Consider the following 20874-nt stretch of genomic DNA (forward strand, 5'->3'; position numbering starts at 1 on the left):
GAGATGACCGAAAGAGAACCTTTGACAGTGCCCAGAGCAGAGCCCTGCTGGACAAAGATAGAAGGAACAGAAGGACCTCAAAAAGAAAGAGGGACAGAAAGGGGATCCACAGCCTTTGCTGTGCACCATGCCACAAATCTTTTCCACCTGCAGGCATACACCGTTTTGGTGGAGGGACGCCTGGCTGCCAGAACGACATCACAGACTTCGGGAGGAAGATCGAAAGGTGTCAGCAGTCGCCGCTCAATTTCCACGCATGGAGGTGGAGTCTGGACAGGTTTGGATGGAGGACGGCCCCCTGTTGCTGCGACAGAAGATCCTCCCGAAGAGGCAGAAGGATCAGGGGATCGATGCTCATACTGAGTAACTCGGGATACCAAACTCTTCGAACCCAGTCCAGAGCCACAAGAATGAATTGGGCCCGGTCGCGCCTGATCTTCTTCAGCACTCTGGGCAGAAGTGGTATAGGGGGAAAGGCATACAACAGACCGCAACTCCACTCGCGACAAAAAGCATCTCCGAGCGAGTGCTGCCTTGGAAATTCCAAAGCGTAGAACTGATGACATTGCGCGTTCTCTTCGGTGGCGAATAGATGTAACCAAGGCTCTCCCCACTGCTGAAAGAGACCTTGCACCAAGTCAGAGTTCAGACGCCTTTCGTGATACATTATGCACTGGCGGCTGAGTTCGTCCTCCATGGCGTTCAGAGAACCTGCCAGGTGTTGAACCTCCAAGGTAATGCCTTGACGTTCCAGCCATGTCCAGAGGTGCAGAGCCTCCTCACATAGGGTCCAGGACCCCACCCCGCCCTGTTTGCTGCAATACCACATGGCGGTGGTGTTGTCCGTGAACACCTGCACTACAATTCCCCGGACAGAGGGAAGAAATGCTTTCAGTGCAAGCCAGAATGCCCGAAGCTCCAAAAGATTGATATGGAGCCTGGACTCTGCCGGAGACCAGAGGCCTCTGATCTCCGCCTCTCCCAAGTGGCCATCCAATCCCAGGAGGGACACGTCCGTCACCACTGTGTGCTCCGGTTGGGGAAGGGAGAGGGATCTGCCACTGATCCAATCTCGATTCGTGAGCCTCCACTGCAATTGTTGAGCATTGCCCTCAGAGATCTGGACATGATCGGACAGGTTGCCCTGATGCTGCGCCCACTGGAACTTCAGGTCCCAATGCAGAGCCTGCATATGCCGTCTGGCATGTGTCACCAGCAGGATGCAGGAGGCCATCAGGCCCAGGAGCCGTAGAGCCATCCTGACTGAAACCCAGGATAGAGGGCGAAAGATCGGAATCATAGCCTGAATATCCCAGACTCACTGCTCAGGAAGATAAACCAGAAACAGCGTTGAATACAGAACCGCTCTGATGAAGGGTAGCTTCGGAGAGGCACTCTGGTGCGTTGATGGAAATCCCCATCAAATGCAGGAGGTCAGCCATAGTCTGGAGGTGGTTGATGACTGCCTGGGGCAAGCCTGCCTTCAACAACCAGTCGTCGAGGTAGGGGAAGACTGACACCCGCGACCTGCGCAGATGAGCCACGACCACCGCCATCACCTTTGTGAACACCCGAGGGGCACTGGTAAGGCCAAAGGGTAGCACGGCAAACTGAAAATGCTCCTGGCCTACCATGAACCGCAGGTAATGCCGGTGGGCCGGCAGGATGGGAATGTGAAAAGCGTCCTGCAAGTCCAACGCTCCCATCCAGTCTCCGGGCAGCTAGGGCCAGAGTCAGCATCTTGAACTTCTCCTTCCGGAGGAAGCGATTGACGTCCCGGAGGTCCAAGATGGGGCACAGGTCCCATCTTGGGACCTGTGCCCCATCTTGCAGTAAGTAGTGGGAATAACAACCACTCCCTACTTCTGGATCAGGGACGCATTCGATGGCCCTTTGGCCAGGAGGGCCGTGATGTCCTGACGGAGGAGAGCCAAATGGTCCCGACAAGCGGTGGCACGGCTGGAGGGGAGGACTGAAAGGGAAGGGAGAAACCCTGGCAGATTATCTGCAGCACCCATTTGTTTGATGTAATGTCTCGCCAGTGGCGCAGGTAGTGGGGGACCCTGCCACCCACCGGCATGCGGTGCTCCCTGAAACTCGGATTAGGAAGGCTTTGAGTCGAAAACAGCAGGGGTAGAGGTGGACTGACCCGCACGCTGGTTCTCAGGCCCGCCCATGCGGAAGCCACGGCCCCGTTGAGGCTGGTTTTGCACAGGCTTGTTGGAGGAGCGTGCTTGGGTGCCCCTGCCCTGGCCACAAAAGGAACGAAACCCAGGAGTGGGACGGTTCTTTGTAGAAAGACCCAAGGACTTTGCCAAGGCCCGCGAGTCCTTAAAGCGCTCCAATGCATTGTCTGCCTTATCGCCAAAGAGGCGGGAGCCATCAAAGGGCATATCCATGAGCGAGCCCTGGACATTGGGCGAGAACCCATTGGAACACAACCAGGCCTGGTGCCGCAAAGCCACAGACATGGAAATTGCCCTGCCCAACGAATCAGCAGTGTCCACACCACACCTGATGGCACAGTTCGCCGCATCCTTACCTTCAGCAATCGCTTGGGAAAGGACAGCCTGGACCTCCTCAGAACACTGAGGCAAGATCTGAGCCACAGAATCCCACAGGGCGTGGGAGTAACGGCCCAACAAGCAGGTGGTGTTAACCGACCACAGCACTAAGCTGGCCGAGAACAACCTCTTTCCAAACTGGTTCAGCTGTTAGAGTCCTTATCTGGCGGAGCCGTGGGAAAGCCACTCTGTGACGTTGAGGCCTGAATGACCAGGCTCTCAGGCGTAGGGTGAGTGGTCAGGAAGGCGGGGTCACGAGATGCCGGGCGATGACGCCTAGCGACGTTTTTATCCACCAGCGCCCCCGTGGCCGGCTGCAACCAAGTGCCCAAGAGGACCTCTGTAAGGGCCTCGTTGAACAGAAGCAGCGGCTCCGACGAGGCAGACGCTGTCTGGAGCACCTCCGTAAGAAGGTTAGTCTTGAGGGCTACCATAGGGAGGTCGAGATTAAGAGCCTCCGCAGCCCGACGCAGCACCACAGTGTAGGAAGCGCCGAGACGCCTACGGGTAATTGCACGCGCTCTACAAATGCCATTAATAAATAAATAAATAGGAAGCACGCTCCTCCATAGTAGGCGGGGGAGAGGCAAACCACGGGTCAGAAGAGACATCTAGTTTGCCCGCGTCTTCCAGGTCGTCCACCCAATCTTGCTCAGACTCACATTGCGGGCAAGGGGGTCCTTGGACCCGTCCCAGTCGCCATCTGCCTCCGGCGTGGAGGGGCCCGGTCGCAGAGGGAGAGCCGGAAAAGGGACGAAGGGCGTCTGAAACTGCGCCGGCCGGGGCCACATCTCAATTTGGGTCCCAGGCCAGAATTTTTTTTTTCCGGGAAGAGGGGCAGGGGTGCCGGGGCCAGAGCCAGCGGCGTAGGATCCTGTGGCGCTGGTGGCGGAGCCACCGGCCCAGAAGGATCTGGACACAGGACCCGAAGGCGTGCCTGCGGGGGACCGGTGCCTAAAATGGCGGTCCATGGCAGCAAGAAACTCTTGCATTTGTTTGAGAGTCGCCGACGGACGGTATGGCGGGTAGGCCGCGGGACGAGACGCAGGGGTGGTGCCCCTGTCCCCCTTGTCTGCCTCCGAGGAGCGACATCGGAGAGCAAACACGCTTCTTCGACTTCTTTTTATGGTGTCGCTTACCGGATTCCGAAGTCGAAGACTTGTAAACCGCGGAGCGACGGCTCTGGTCCCGCGAGCGGTCCCGGGAACGGCCCCTAGTCCCAGAGCGGCGGTGAGAGGAATGCCGGACCTCCAGCAGTTTCCGGCGCAGCTCCCGCAAGGCCTTCGGGGCCATGGCACGACAGTCTCTGCAGTCCTCGGAATCGTGGTCTGTCTCCAGGCAGTAGAGGCACACATCGTGGGGGTCTGCCACCGACAAGTTATGGCGGCACGACCTTCAAGACTTGAAACTGGCATCCCTATGTGCACCAGGAGAAAAAAGGGATGAGACAAAAGTCTCAAAGGGTAATGAAAAAGTGACTAAGGTAAGTGTTCAATCCGGATCTGCGCTTTCTGGTGCGGAAAAAGAAAGAACTGCTTCAGCGCTCATGGGTGGCGCCTAAGTACTCTCCGTGACGTCATCTCGGGGCTGACGATGCCAGTGACGGATGTGGCGCCGCAGGACGCTACCTACTTATGCGCAGGGGTACTGCTAATTAAAACTTGCCGGATCCAGACTGACGCCTGGGGATATTCTAAGGTAAGGAATCTATCACTAACGTGTCTCTTTCAGATAAATATTTTTGGGGGCGTCTCCACCCTTAATAATCAACATTGAGGTGGCAGAGATCGCCTGTTCTTCCCCCACCCTTGCAAATCATTTGACAGAAACTGTATTGTATGGTGATATTTAAAAAAACTTGTGGGGCATTTAACTGTGGATACATTCACCAGAGAACCAAACATGCCTGTAAATCATGGGCACCAGATGAATCAAGATCTTTAGAACAGCCATTGCTTGCTTCTGACTGGGGATTTAACCCTAGAACCACATTGGTCCTACTCCATTAAACCAATAATGCATCATGTTTTAATATTAAAGGGGCTTGTATATCAAACCTGGCTGCCTTATTGCAAGGCTTCTTAATATCCATGCTTCATCTCATGAATCATCGGACAGTGGAGTTTCCGTCGAATGCAACTAATTCAGCATCAATAGGTTTAGAGGGGATATGCAAAATTACACCTGCCTTAATCTCTTACTGGGCAGGAAAAGCAGATAGTGCAAGGAAAGGTAGGGATTCCATTTCTTTTCTTTTTTTTTTTTAAACGCTTTTTATTTAACAATCTCAAAAGACCGTACAATCACGTGCAAAAGAGCATGTAGATTTTGGGGTTACATCACTACAATCGTAATTCTTAATTCATAAAAACAAGAATGGGGGTATGGGGGGACACTAAGGAAAGGGCACAATCCCCACATCTAATGCTATCTGGTATCAGGGGAGGGAGGGGACTTCATTTCTGAAGACTTTTCAGTTTCACTTATGTAATGTTTGTGTGTGTGAGGGTATTACACAACATTATTACGGTGAAGTATTGTAAAATAAACTGCAGCTTTGGATTTAGCAATAAAGTGCATACTCTGTTAGATACAGCTTCATTTAGAATACCGGAATGCTGAGAGCTCCACTGAAGAAAACAAAGTGGCTCAGGGACAATAATAAATGGTATGGAAAGGCCCTTTACTGCAGGCTATAATGCAATGCCAAAACCCCCTAACCACTCACAAATTTATATTTTGCTGTATTTGTCCCCAAACTACAATTTGTAATGTAATTCATATGCATGCATCAAAACTAAACCATACTACCTATTGTACAAGTTACTTACCTTCGTAACGGTGTATCTAGTAGAGACGATTCTAGCCGCAGATTCCTTCACCTAGAATTATCCCCAGGCAGGAAGATTCTCTTTGCCACAGCATCTCTGTGCGCCGGGGGAGGTACCACATGACTCCGCTCAGACGTCGTACAAGCGTGACGTCAGCAAGGTCACATAAGCCCCAACCCAGCGTGCTGACGTCAGTTTTCTTCAGGGAACTTTTCCGCGCCACAACGCAGAGCCATCACAAACAGTGCCCGAAAAAAATCAGATCAACAGAAAGGAAAGAAGCAAATGGAGAGGAACAGCGCCATTCGGGGAAGTGCCAGGCAGTGTGGCACTGAAAGTCATAGAAAGGAAGAGCAGAGCACAGCCACTGTGAAACAACCTTGCAAGCAGATACAATATCCTCCCTAGAAGCAGGTGAAAAATGTCACAGCAGACGAAAGAAGTCTGCAACCACAGTCTATTAACACTGAAGGGCAACAAGGCCAGAAGAGTAACAACAAAGTACCCCAAGACAACACCAGCAAGGAGAGGCGCAGACCCTGTAAGGAGCTACGGGCTGAGGCACAGCCAAGAGACCCCAACTCAGAGGACTGTAGAGAAGTCAGAATTTGCAAGCAATGATAAAGGGTAGAAGATCATGAGTATGCCCCACACTGGAAGACCAGGGTGCAGGGATGCAGAAGTACCCATGAACCCACCAACCAATTATCAGAAAGGAAGGAGTGGATCAAACAAACCGAACAAAGCATCCCGCTAGGGAGGAAGTGAAAGAGGGCACTCACAGAAGACAAAACCACCTAGAGTAGGCGAGTGCAGAAGACCAAGCTGGAGGTCCTCACAGAACAAGGAAGAAGGGCAGGTCGTGAAGGAATCTGCAGCTAGAATCGTCTCTACCAGATACACCAATACGTAAGTAACTTTTACATCCGATAGAGACTACTCGCCGCAGATCACTTAATGGAGAATAGATTCCCTAGCCGTACCCGGAGGGGATGAGGCCTGCAAGAGATCCCCCTCAGTAGGAAGAAACAGAGGCCCAGCAGGGGACGTGTAATGGCGACAAGAAGGGCGGGCCAGCCCCCCCTCCCCCGAGCCGAAGCAAGCAAGAACAAGGCAAAGGAGGCCAGATGACCCCAAGCCCAACCAAGGTACCAGGGACATACGCCAGAAGACCCCGGAGGGACGAAACGCCAGAGGAGTACCAAGGAAAAAGAACCACCTCAAACTCCAAGGAGAAGCGGTAGAAACAGAGGCAGAGCTTGTCACAGGAGAACACACACAGTGAAGGGAAAGCTGAACAGGCAGCAGCCTCGAGGCAACGGACAAGGCAGAAACGGCTCCACAAAGCAGGTGTGAGAAGAAAGACACAACCGCACAAAGCTCCAGCGGAATAAAAGGCAGGAGCACAAGGGTAAACGCCAAGGCCCACAGTGGTGGACCAGAAGCACAAAGGGTTTTTGCTGCTGAGGCAAGGGAAATCTGGACAGACTTTGCTCTTTGTGGATTTTTGGTGGAATTTCTAGTTGAAGTACTGGACAGTGTAGCCTGGTTATAGGCTGCATTATTGGTCTTTAAATTCTCTCTTAAGTGTCTGTGCAGTTCTGCATCTTTTCAACACTTTAAGAGATTATTTTTGATTGCTCCGGGGTCCACGCACATGGGCGGGACTATTCACTAGATTATGACTATACACAGAGATCCCCTACTACAGAAGGATGCAGTAGGCCATCAGCCCCAGAAGCCGCAACGTCAACCTGACCGAGACTCAGGATAATGGCTGAAAGATCGGAATCAGAGCCTGAATATCCCGAACCCGCTGTTCGAGAGGATAAACCCGAAACTGCGCCGAATCCAGAACCGCTCCGATGAAGAGGAGCTTTTGAGAGGGACACAGGTGTGACTTCGGCAAATTGATGGAGAACCCCAGCAGGTGCAGGAGGTCGGCCGTAGTCTGGAGGTGGCTGACTACTATCTGGGGTGAGCCCGCCTTCAACAACCAGTCATCGAGATAGGGGAAGACTGACACCCCTAATCTGCGCAGATGAGCTGCGACCACCGCCCTTTCGGACGATTTGCAGCACCCACCTGTCCGATGTGATGGAGCGCCAGTGGGGGAGGTGATGGCGAACCCTGCCCCCCCACTGGCTTCAAATGGGCCTGAAAGCTCGGACTAGGAAGGCTTTGAGGCGGATGCTGCGTGGTGGATGTGGACTGTCCCCTGGTACCACCACGGCGGTTACCACGTCCGCCACCGCGCTGGATGTTGGTCTGCAGCCCGTGGTTGGCAGGACGTGAAGGGGCACCCCTTCCTTGGACACGAAAGTAGCGAAAGGCAGAAGTTTGCTGGCCCTGGCCCGACAGGCCCAAGGACTTGGCCGTAGCCCTAGACTCCTTGAAAAGCTGAAGCGCACTGTCTGCCCTGTCGCCAAAGAGGCGACGGCCATCAAACGGCATGTCCATGAGTGAGTTCTGGACGTTAGCCGAAAAGTTGGCGGACCTCAGCCAGGCGTGGCGGCGAACCGCCACCGTTGTGGAAATCGCCCTGCACAGCGAGTCCGTGGTATCCAGCCCACATCGAATAGAGTACCGTGCTGCATCTCGCCCCTCCGCAAGGGCTTGAGCAAGTTTTCCCGGGGCCTCCTCCGGGCAATTTGGCAGCACGTCCGCGACAGAGTCCCACAGAGAGAGGGTATACCGGCCCAAAAGGCAAGCGGTGTTGACCTACCGCAACCCCAAACTAAGTGAGGTGAACAGCTTCTTACCAAACTGCTAATACCTTTTGGATTCCAGATCAGGTGGAGCAGTCGGGAATGCGGTCTGGGAGTTAGAGGCCTGGATAACCAGGCCTCGGGGGTGGGGTGGGTGGACAGAAAGCTAGGGTCGCCCGGGGCCGGGTGGTAGAGTTTGGCCACGTTCCCATCTACAGGGGGGCCTGTAGCGGGCCTGGACCAGGTGCCCAACAGAACGTCAGTAAGGGCCTCATTAAACGGCAGGAGAGGCTCCCAAGAGCTTGCCTGCGGTTTAAGGACCTTGGTGAGGTTAGTCCTCACGGCCGCGACGGAGGGCTCAAGATCCAAGGCATTGGCCGCCCTCGTCAACACCACGCTGTAAGCAGCCCCCTCCTCCATAGCCACGGTAGGAGGGGAGACAAATCCAGTGTTGGGCGTAGTGTCCAGACCACACGCTTCCCCTAGCTCAACTGCCCAGTCCTGATACGACTGGCACTCCCGTGCCAGAGGGTCCTCTGACCCCTCCCAACCCTCTTTGCCTCCCATCTCCTCATAGTCAGGTGCAAAGGATGGGGCCGGATCATAGAAGAATTTCTCTTCTCTTTGGCGTCGAATGCGGCGTTGAGCGACGCCGGTCCGATGCCGGAACCGGACCGAGGGAGGGACCGGGGACGACATCGTCCGGGGACGGCGTCGAGGGCGACACCCTGGGGGTTGCGGTCGGCGGAGGGGTCGTAAGGTCAATCAGCGGTGACCCGGATCCGGACCCGTGGGGCGTCGGGACCAAAGTCGTCGACGGCGCCAGGGCCGAAGCACCCGACGGCGCCGAGGCCGAAGTCCCTGGCCCGCTTGGGCTCCCAGTCGGGACCGCTGGGCCCTAAGACGCCATAGCGGGACCTGACGGAGGAGAGAGCGACCTCATGGCCATGAGGAAGGCATTGATCTTCTACAGCGTCTCGTTCAGCCCTGGGATCGGTGGGTATGGAGCTGGCCGCAGAGCCACGAGGGCTGTGTCGCCTGAACTCCCGGCCGCATCGCACGAGAGTCGGGGGGAGTCGAAAGAGCGATGCCGTCTCTTCGACTTCTTGTGCCTCTTACCTGAGGACTTGGAGCCCGACGAATGGTGTCGACACGCCGAGCTGCAAAGACTGTGGCCCCGTGACCGGTCCTTCGAGCTCCTCCTCGACCGGGATCGGGAACGGCGCAGGCTGACTGCCGGAGCTCGAGTCACTTACGGGACCGCTCCTGCCTAGCCTTCAACGTCAAGGCCCGGCAGTCAGGGCACAACTTGTTGTCATGGTCGGTCCCAAGGCAATACAGGCACCGACAGTGGGGGTCGGTAACCGACATCAGGCGGTACAGGGTTTGAACCCGGGCATCCCTATCGGCACCAAGAGTCTACCGACTCGAAAAGGGATCCAAAAAGGATCGAAAAAGTTAGTCAAAAAGTGACTAAGAAGTACTGTTTTTTCCGGATCTGCGCTTGCTGGCGAGGAAAAAAAAAGAACTTACGTCAGCGCGCGAGGGCGGCGTCTAAGTACTCCGACAACGTCATCCGGGTGCCAACGACTGACGCGGAGCCGCAGACAACGCCTACCGACGCGCAGGGGTACTGCTAAGCAAAACTTTCCGGATCCAGTCTGACGCCTGGGGTTATTTGAAGGTAAGGAAGCTAGCGATTGATATGCCTGTATTGAGGTGGGCAGCGACTTTACCGCGTGGGCACGTAGCCGCGCCCATTATACGAAATTTATCTTGGCTGGCCTTGTTATTTTGGCTATTATAAGAAATAGCATGAGACACTTCCGAATATAAGATTTTAACTGATTACGGGGGTTGTATACACCATCGAGAGCGTCATGAGTGATTCGCATCCCGCGCTGAGATGGCGGTGACGTTTCTCGCGAGAATGGTTGTATCAAACACGGGATTTCAATTGGACGTAGCTGTAAATACGAACGCGAGCCTAGCGCAGTGCAACAGGTGGAGACAAGGCACGTTGTTCTTTTCAGATCGGTAAGGAGATGGGGGCCTGGAGAGTAGATCCTGTGGGTGCCATTGAGTTATTAAAAGGTGGCGCGAACCAGTGCCGTTACATTTTTACACGTGGAAGGTATGTGCTACCTTTCATTCCTTACTGCTTGATGTTTGCCTGTTTTTAGATTCAGATATCGACTGGAAACTGGGGGCGACTCACAGGAGGGGTCTTGCCTGCATTTTATACTAATCCTTACGGCCGGTAGGAGTCACCATGGTTGAGTAAGGGTAAATATGAGGAACCTTAGGATGTTTTCTGTGCAGTGATGGGTCTACATGAAATGCAATTGCATGGGCAGAGTGTAAAGAGTATAAATGTTTGTCTTTTTGTTGACAGTCTCGATGAATGGTGGGTCCAGTATTGATGCAGTGGCAAGAAAATTACTGCCCTGAAGAAATTGACTAAAAAGTACATAAGGCAATGAAACATGTTGGCTTGTGGTTTTGGGTTGCTTACCTTTGGCGCACCTTCGGCGCACAATCGGCGCTCCCGCCTCCCAGCTGCCCCGCCCTCCCTCGCACTTCGCCATATATGGCGACCGTGCGAACGCGCAGCGGGAGCGCCGATTGTGCGCCGAAGGCGCGCCAAAGGTAAGCCCGTCTGCGCCCGTCCGCGCCTGGTCCGCGCCCAGTGCCAGGACCCCTGGCCCCCACCGACGGAAGACGACCTGACTGTCCTACGACGCCACCGAACTCATCGCACTCAACACCGGCGGGATCCCTGGATGCTACCGCGCCACCCCGAAGCACACCCACGGACCCTTCAGCTGCAACGCCTGCAAGTTCACCTGCATCCGGACCTGCCCTACACCAGCACCCACCAAGCCGATCACCAGCAGCAATCACCTCAAGTGCATCCTGATCAACACCCGCTCCGTCCACAGGCATGCCATCGAACTCTGGAACCTCCTCGACACCACAGCTCCTGACGTCGCCTTCCTCACGGAAACCTGGATGAACGACTCCTCAGCGCTCGACATCGCCATCGCCATCCCAGAGGGCTACAAGATCACCCGGAAAGACCGCGTCAAACAGACTGGAGGAGACATCGCCATCATCCACGGGGATACCATCCACATCACGACCAACACCGACGACACCCTGAAAACCGCCGAACACCTACACTTCCAGATCCGCACCGACCCGTGGACCACCCTCAGAGGCACCCTGATCTACCGACCCCCGGGACCACGCACACAATTCAGCGAGGACATCGCCGACTTCGTCAGCCCGCATGCCCTCCCCTCCGCCGACTACATCCTCCTGGGGGACCTCAACTTCCACCTGGAGAACAACAACGACCGCAACACCATCACCCTGCTCGACAACCTCGCCAACCTCGGACTCAAGCAGCTGGTATCCACCCCCACCCACCTCGCCGGACACACACTCGACACCATCTTCTCATCCAGCAAACACATCGCCTTCAGCCACGCCACTGGACTCCACTGGACGGACCGCAACTGCGTCCACTTCACCTTCAGAAGAACGACGATCCACCACCACCAGCAACCGGTTGCTCGAAGAAGCTGGAACAAGATCACAGCCGACCAGCTCGCCGCTTCCCTGAGCCAGCACCCCCCCGCCAGCTCAGCGAACCCCAGCCAGGCCGCCGACAACCTCACGAAGTGGATCATCAACTGCGCGGACGAACTCGCCCCACTGAGGACCCCGCCTAGCAGACCCAGCAGCAAGAAGGCCCCTTAGTTCACCGACGAACTCAAGAGCCCCAAGAAGAACTGCCGAGCCCTCGAGAAAGCTTGGAGAAGGGAACCAACACCGGACAACATGACCGCCCTCAAGCTTGCCACCCGGAAGCACCACCAACTCATCCGCACCACCAAGAAAACTGCATTCAAGGACCAGCTGGACAACAATGCACACAACAGCAAGGAACTCTTCAACATCGTGAAAGAGCTCTCCAACCCCAACGCCGGAAACAACGACATCACCCCATCGCAAGACCTCTGCAACTCCCTCGCCTCCTACTTCCACAACAAGATCGCGAACATACACAACAGCTTCAGCTCTCAACCGACGCACGCCACAACCGAACCACCGCCCCCCACCACCACCCTCCGCACCTGGACTCCGATCAGCACCGAAGACACCATCCACATGATGAACTCCATCCACTCCGGATCGCAGACCGACCCCTGCCCTCACCACGTCTTCAACAAGGCCGACGCGGTCATCGCACTCCACCTGCAGGACATCATCAACACCTCCTTCGACACCGCCACCTTCCCGGAGAGCTGGAAGCACGCCAAACTCAGTGCCCTACTAAAGAAACCTACAGCGGACCCCACCGAACTCAAGAATTACCGCCCCATCTCGCTCCTCACATTCCCAGCCAAAGTCATCGAGAAGACCGTCAACAAGCAGCTGGCCGCCTTCCTCGAGACTAATGGATCCCTCGACCCCTCACAGTCTGGCTTCCGAGCCAACCACAGCACCGAGACCGCCCTCATCGCGGCCACCGATGACATCCGAGCCCTGATGGACAACGGAGAAACAGCGGCCCTCATCCTCCAAGACCTCTCCGCGGCTTTCGACACTGTCTGCCACCGCACCCTAGTGCAGCGCCTCAGCAACGTCGGAATCCAGGAGAAGGCACTGGAATGGATCATCTCCTTCCTCGCCGGAAGGACACAGAGAGTCCGCCTCCCCCCGTTCAGATCTGAAGCCACCGAAGTCATCTGCGGCCTCCCTCAAGGATCCTCGCTGAGCCCCACCCTCTTCAACGTCTACATGAGCCCCCTCGCAGCCATCACACGCCAACACAACCTCAACATCATCTCCTACGCCGACAACACCCAACTGATCCTCTCCCTGACCAACGACCCCGCCGCCGCCAGAGCCAACCTACACGAAGGGATGAAAGACGTAGCCGAGTGGATGACGACCAGCCGCCTGAAACTGAACTCAGACAAGACGGAAGTCCTCATCCTGGGTTCCTCGCCCTCCGCCTGGGACGACTCCTGGTGGCCCCCCGCCCTGGGCAGCGCACCCAAACCGACAGACCACGCACGCAACCTGGGCTTCACCCTGGACTCCTCCCTCACCATGACCAGACAAGTCAACGCCGTCTCCTCGTCATGCTTCAACATCCTGCGCATGCTAGGGAAGATCTTCCGGTGGATCCCCACCGAGACAAGGAAGACGGTCACCCAGGCCCTCGTCACCAGCCGACTGGACTACGGCAACGCCCTCTACGCCGGAACCACCGCCAAGCTCCAGAAGAGACTCCAGCGGATCCAGAACGCCTCAGCCAGACTCATCCTCGACATCCCACGACACAGCCACATTTCCGGACATCTGAGAGACCTGCATTGGCTCCCCGTCAACAAAAGAATCACCTTCCGCCTCCTCACCCACGCACACAAAGCCCTACACGATCAAGGCCCTAGCTACCTCAACAACCGCATCAACTTCCACGTTCCCAAACGACATCTCCGATCAGCCAGCCACGCCCTCGCCGCCGTCCCCCGCATCCGGAGAACGACAGCAGGAGGAAGGTCCTTCTCCTACCTGGCCGCCAAGACCTGGAACTCCCTTCCGACCGACCTGCGCCTGACCCAAGACCACCTCTCCTTCAGGAAGAAGCTCAAGACCTGGCTGTTCGAGCAGTAGCAGCACCCCCCCCCCCCCCCTAGCGCCTTGAGACCCTCCGGGTAAGTAGTGCGCTATATAAATGTCTTGATTGATTGATTGATTGATTGATGATTAGCAACCAAACCCCGCTTTTTAACCTGATAGGTTGCACGAAGTAAAAGAATATAAGTGATAGTAACGTACAATCCTATCTTTGCATTACATATTTTGTTTTCTGGTTTGTTTTGCACTTTTTCCACTGCACTTATATGTACTTACACAATTTCTTTATTTGGACACATTTATTTAAGGCTTGATGACTGCCAATAATGAGAACAGTGCTAAACTGGTGAGTACCGACCAGGTATCCCGATGGTGGTTCGCCCGTGAGGGGTCATCTCGCCGTTTCACATTTTTTTCACAGTAGCTTCACATTTTTGTGTTGTCCATTTATTACGACTGTCATAGATGGGATGGAGGCCTTTTAAATTGGCTTGTAAACGGTGTACTCTCTACCCCAATTGTTTTTAGGAAAGGGGAGATAGTTGTAAAAAATTACAATACGACGTACACGTTTGAGAAAATATATGACATTGCCTAAGGGGACCTGGTCATTGTTGTTTGTAGGACTATGAGTGGAGGGCGAATTGGGTCCTGTTTTTCCCTCTGTGCTCCTTATTGTGTGTATGGAGATAGCCCTGGCCAACATACAAAGTGTGTTGAGCGCTCCTAAAGCAGCACTGGAGGAAGCGAAGATGTTACGCCCTCATGAATCCAACCACCGGACCTCCCGCAACGGAGGAAACAACACTGAAGGCAAGGAATGAAAAGCAGCCTGCAGAAGAGGGCCCCGGGTAGAAGGGTGGAAAGAAAGGCAGACTGGATTGTGCGAGGCAGGACGGTGGCGGTATAGGAGCGGCTGAGGCACCGGGTCACCCGTGGCAGGACGCCACCAGGCCCCGAGAAGAGAATTGTGGAGCGAAGCTTCGAATGGAAGAAGCAGCTCCCGTCCAGTAGAATTTTGGTGGAAAACTTCCAACAGATGATCCGTAGTCACCCATCCGCAAAATGACAGCAGCCATGGAAATGGCCCGAACAAAGGCTACACTTGCCTCCTTAGGGCGTCGCGGGGGAGAAAGCAATTCCTCAGTGGGTGACGGCTGCAAACTAAGCCGTCGGTCCCCAAGGCTGGATGGAGGAATAAACGGCCAGCCCCTGAATAGTGAAGGATCCCCAGACGAGTGTGGGGCCTGAGGGGACTCTGGGGAAGGCGGAGAAGCCGGCGAAGCAACCAACAGGGAGTTGCCGAAGAGAGGGTCCTAGGGTTGAGGCCGCGGGGACGGCGAGGAGTCCTCCCTGGAAGATGACGGCGAAAAAGCAACGACGCGCCGTCCCGTCTCCGGAGAAGAAGAGACCAGGAGATGGCAAACCTCCGGAGAGGAAGGAACCTCTGGAGACGACGCCGGCACAGCGCCGTGGAGTTCGCCACAGGCGCTGGTGCAAAGTCGATCGGCGCCATAGTGGCCATCGAGGCGCGGAGTCGACCTCCAACACCACGTGCTCCCTAGGAGAATGGGGCGGGGCCATAGGAACAGCGCCGAAAAGGTGCCGCCCGACCTCACACGAGGCAGCCGCCTGCGTAGAGGACCGAGAGGGGCTCGGGCAGGCGCCTCAGGCCCCGGCTACGAAACGCAGCACCGCCAGGGCCGGGGAGGAAAGCCTTCAGCGCCGGAAAGGCGTCGGCCCAGCCTCTGGCAAGGCTGCCGCCTGCCCAGAGGACCGAGTGGGACACGGGGACAAGCCACGAGTCCCAGGGACCTCCTGAGACACCACAGGGAGCCCCACTGGGCTTTGCGGCAAGGCAGGGGCACTGTGGGTTGCAGAGGGGAACCCGGCAGGGCCGCACCTTGACGACACTACACCCCAACAACCGGAAGCCGAACTAGTCTGCGCCGAAGCTGCCGGCGACTCTGCGGAAGGCCTTGCACAAAGCAAGGGATCCACGACTTCCCAGGGAGAGGAGAGGGGGTCAAAGAAGCCTGTTGGGGTGTGGCGTAGGCTTTCATTTGGGCCCTAGTCGCTTCGACGCCAGGAAACGGTGGGTAGGGTGGCGAGGGTGCAGGACCTGAGGGGAACACGCGCCCTCTGCCGAACGAGTACAAGGCCTCGGAGACAAACTGCAGGACCTACCAGCTGGCGGCCCGTGTTAAGGGGCGATGCCGCAGTCAGAATCAGCGGCTCCTGGCTTCCGAGGTAGGGGACAGACGCTGGGACCAGACCGAACTGGACAAGCGGGCCGACAGCAATTTTATCCAGTACTTCGGTTTGAGGTGCTGACAAGCGTCGCAGTCCGTAGAGTCATGGTGCTCGCCCAAACACCACATACAGATACGGTGAGGGTCTGTCGCCGACATCTGACGTGCACAAGAAGTACACGTCTTGAAGCCCGAAGGCATTCGCACACTGTTCCACAACGCGAAAGGGTGAAAAGAAGGCCTGAAAACAGGACAGGACACAATCCGGAAAAAAGAAAAAAACTGATGCACACCGGGGTGGGGCTTATGTGACCTTGCTGACGTTATGCCTGCGGACGACGTCAGGGCGGAGTCATGTGGCACCGTCCCCCGGCGAGCAGAGATGCTGTGGCAAAGAACATTTTCCGGATCCAGTCTCACGCCTGGGGATAATTCTACGTGAAGGAATCTGTGGCTAGTAGTCTCTATCAGATAAGCTGTTCTGAACGAGAACATCGAAAAATATCAGACCAGAAAACTGTCTCCAAAAATAAATACTATCTCAAAGAAATAAGCACATAATTGTAACACCTTAGGGGTTTGTCAGAGAAATCACAGAAAGCATATTGGGTGAGCTGATTACTCGCCATGCCATCTATTGTAAGGGCAGCATCATATAGTGATTTTTACACAATATTAATTTAAGTGCACCAAGCTCCTACACTTAAGGACGCCATAAATATAACATCTAGATTTAGCTAGATGCTTTTGTCACATTTTATACATTGCACACTGTAATGAAAAGACACATACCTACAATTGCGCCAGTCAAACTTGCTTTGATAAGAGGCAGTGTACTGTCATAGGCTTCTTGTGGAACATGTACCACCTGATTTCTCAGCTTGTTTTTGTGCAAGATGGACTGGAGCCCCTCCAAGATCCCAACCCATTTCCTCTTTTCATTCTCATTTTCTGTCAGGATCAGTAGTGATGAAGTCTTGGAAGGTAAATCTAAGAAAGAGGCGGTGACCTTAAAAGCCAGAGGAAACAGAATTGAACATTAAGAAGATAAACCACTCTAACACAAGACGATAAAAACTAAGGTTTTAATTTCTCCTGAATCATGAACTTTAGCAGTCTAGTAGCTCATGGAAAGTGTGCTTTCCTTGAGCAACAAACACATATTTCAAAGTAATTAAGAAGAGGTTAGCTAAAGATTTTTTTGAAGGTTGCGAAATTCAAAATAATTGACAAAATTGTACTCTGTGACTGTTAAAGAAAAGGCAATAAAAAATGCGTGGAACATAGACGGTTTTGACCTTATCTCCTTGTTTACAGTCTTGTCAGTTCTATTACCTATTGTAGAAGGCTGCTTAATGTATAACCTTATTTTTATACTCAAGCCTCACATCATAGTTATTCTTTTTCAAGACACTGTGGTGTTAATTGTATCTATTACTATATGACCTTATGGTCAGAGCAGAGGTAAGCAGCTAGTAATCAATATAATATTCAACTCACCAAACCTTCCAAAATGTATCTGAAAGGGTAGGCAGACCCCTGCTTGGAAATGTAGGGCTGTATTACATACAGTGCCTGGGGGCGCAACTGGCACATGTGACAGTTTCTGGGCCATGTGGCACAGTAGCATTATAAACAGGGCCACAGACTATTGTGTGAACCCCTCTTTCAGTAATACAGATAGTAACTGCTCTATCTTAAGGGGCATGCACTCATTTGCATGGGGGCGCGGCCCCATGCAAACAACGGGGACACTTTGCCTCCGTCAGTGTACCTCCTGCCTTGAGGGCAACCCTCGAACCACCCCACATATCATTCTGCATTAGGGTGAAGTTAGTCAGTGCCCCAGCCTGTACAGGGGATCCCTGCTCCCCTTTGAAGTGCAGGCAGGTGTCACCTGCACTTCAAAAGACAGGCCAGCACCTTCAATCAGCAGGTCCATATTTCACTAATAAGCTGCCCCCATGTGAGGCGGAAGTGCATTGATCATAATATGGTGCATTGTCCCTGTTTGCACCCGGTGCACATCGTTAAAGGTATGTTGAGGTGCAAACAGGCACAGTACGCACTTCCTGTAAAACAGCCCCTGAAGTTCCACAAAAAAATGGTGGAGGAGGAAGATTATATTAAATGTTTAGTTATACCCACAACATATTAAGTATCTTGCAACAAAGAAAGTCAGGCACTAGAGGCCGGAATTGACAGTTGGCCCCTCCTAATGGGAAAAGGGAGTTCCTAATACCACCAATTACAACAGGCGATGTGGCAACAAAAGTGAGTCCCATGCCAATTTTGGTCCGAAACTTTGTGCCAGCAGGATTCACATGCAAAAGCAGTATCAGGGAGCAGTGTACGACCAGCACTCAAAAAACTGAGTAGATATTACATATTTGGGTGATGCATTCAGGGCTTCTAGTGTGGGTTGAAAGGCTTTCCTTCAAGCCAAAGATGTCCATTATGCGAAGGTGTACACTACACTAAGTATTTCATAGGACAAGACATTTTGGCGAGGCTGTGTGGTGTACCAACAAACAGAAAAGAGAAGGAATGAAAGCAGGTAGGGATATCCTACCATAACCCTTCACCTACCGAGCATTGAGGGGCAGCAGAAGGTGTTGTCCGGTATTGATGTGAGGTAAAATTGATTCCACATGGGATTCAGATCTCTCACATATGTGAACATAAGGAGCATGTACACTACCGCTATGATTCTCCTATTCATTAATTTCAAGCGAAGACCCTAAGGGAAAATGTTGGCTCTTGCCTCAGATTGGCTGTGTGCCTCAAAAGACCCACTTAAAAGACTTTGAGGTTGTGGGAGAGGTAGAGGCTACACTGCTTGCTGCTCACGTGGTCTGTGAGGTACAGTCGCCATAGCCACGAAAAGACAGTGGAGTTCTCTGGGTAGGTTGAACTTGATGGCAATATTGGCAGCCCCCTACCACAGCCACAGAGTGGATAAAACTGTTGGTGTTGCTGGATGGTCGAGCAAAGGCACAGTGCAGGCCTTGGAGGCAGAGGGGATGGCTTTAGCAGAAGCAGTACGGTGCCTGGAGCTAGTCCTGAGGTCCGAAAATTGATTCACTGGCAGTAACCCAACTGGAGGCCACTACGGTTCCCTAGGGCCGACAGGCATGCCAGATGAAACCAGAAGTGCACCTAAACTCTGCAACATGAACTCCTTAAAATCATCAGACTGCTACAGCATTGCTAAGGACCTGGGAAATTTGGGGTGTACCAGAATCAGTTAGGAAACCTGCTCCGCACCCGAAGACCTACAGGAGACCGACTGACATTGTCTGTGCAAGATAAATTTTAGAAGGAGTGAGCGACCCGAAATACCCTTGAGGGCTTGGGTAATAAAGTTGAAAAGGTAAGTTTGCCGTCAAGGGAATTTATTCAAACTGTATTTTGTTTAGTTCAAATTGTTTTTGAAAAGGACCAATCATTTGTCCTTAGAATGAATATATCAACAATCCTATTCTAATTTGACAAAAAGTATTACATCAACATATAACATGTAAACATATAAACAAAGACACAAGGTGTATATGAAAAAATATATCTTTATCAAATAGCTCAATCAAAGAAGTCAGCTACAAATACAGATCAATAAGCAAATAAAAATTAGGACTGTAGGTACACATATAAATGAATTACAAAGTGACACAACAGAACCTAAATAGACACCTATCCCAGATCACATTGAGTAAAACAAAAGAGAGGGACTATACACCTTATCCCTCTCTTTTGTTTTACTCAATGTGATCTGGGATAGGTGTCTATTTAGGTTCTGTTGTATATTTTTTCATATACACCTTGTGTCTTTGTTTATATGTTTACATGTTATATGTTGATGTAATACTTTTTGCCAAATTAGAATAGGATTGTTGATATATTCATTCTAAGGACAAATGATTGGTCCTTTTCAAAAACAATTTGAACTAAACAAAATACAGTTTGAATAAATTCCCTTGACGGCAAACTTACCTTTTCGACTGACATTGTGACGCCTTCAGCCCTTATCTTTGGATGTAGAGTGGTGGGATGGGCTTGGGTTCCACAACGCTTGTTTGTGTTTGGATTTCGATTTGCACTTAGCGGTGGACCTCGGACTGGGATGTAGGATTCTCGAGGGAATGGCCTCAAAAGGGAGACTGGGTCCACACCCAAGGCTTCAAGTGAGAACAGTATTTATGCAATGGCTACAACTTCTTATATTTCCCAGCGTACGACTTCATTACTCGGTCTTGGATAATTTTGGGTGCATTTATTGTACAACTTCAAGTAATGCCCTGAGCCTAGATATACACCTCAAGCGGTTAAGTTACCAACATTTGTTTCATGTATTCACAGCATGGATTTTAAATCTGTAGTTTTACGAGGAGACATCTGCTCTCTAGCACACTTGGATTCAAGTTTTATAAGACACTGGTAAAGCAACAAATTTGGAAACAATACTCTGGATAGTTGTCGGAAGGTGCACAAAAAGAAAGGAACAGACATCAGCAGGTGGCACTTATTTGCGTTTCAGTAAATTCTGGGCTAGTAAACAACCAGCTGCATGGTTAGTGGTATGCCTAATCATTGCTCAAGAGAAGAATATGGATCCAGTTTGGCACCTGGTGAGTATTCCAAGGTGAGGAATCTGAATATTCATCACAATGAAAAAGGTTTACCAGGTCCAAGTGATTTTTCCAGGTTTTTATGAGTGTGTTAGAAGGTTCACTTATCACTTGCAAAAATAAGTGGAGGTCCTGATAAATAAATTGCAGGCCCTGATAAATACATTGCAGGAATGGAACAAAAGGTTATCAGAAGAGGACATTTTTAAAGACCTAACACACTTTCTACAATATTATGG

General features: G+C 52.7%; 1 protein-coding gene across 1 annotated transcript in view; it reads right to left on the minus strand.

The window, feature by feature from the left end:
- CDC42BPB (CDC42 binding protein kinase beta) overlaps positions 1–20874 on the minus strand; it is a 900025-nt gene that overhangs the window by 156952 nt on the left and 722199 nt on the right. The window contains exon 28 of the mRNA XM_086937841.1: positions 16803–17019. Within this exon, the coding sequence (XP_086793967.1) occupies positions 16803–17019 (217 nt within the window). The remainder of the gene's footprint in view (positions 1–16802; positions 17020–20874) is intronic.

The sequence above is a fragment of the Lissotriton vulgaris genome, chromosome 9, assembly GCF_964263255.1.
Source record: "Lissotriton vulgaris chromosome 9, aLisVul1.2, whole genome shotgun sequence".
In the NCBI taxonomy this organism is placed as follows: domain Eukaryota; kingdom Metazoa; phylum Chordata; class Amphibia; order Caudata; family Salamandridae; genus Lissotriton; species Lissotriton vulgaris.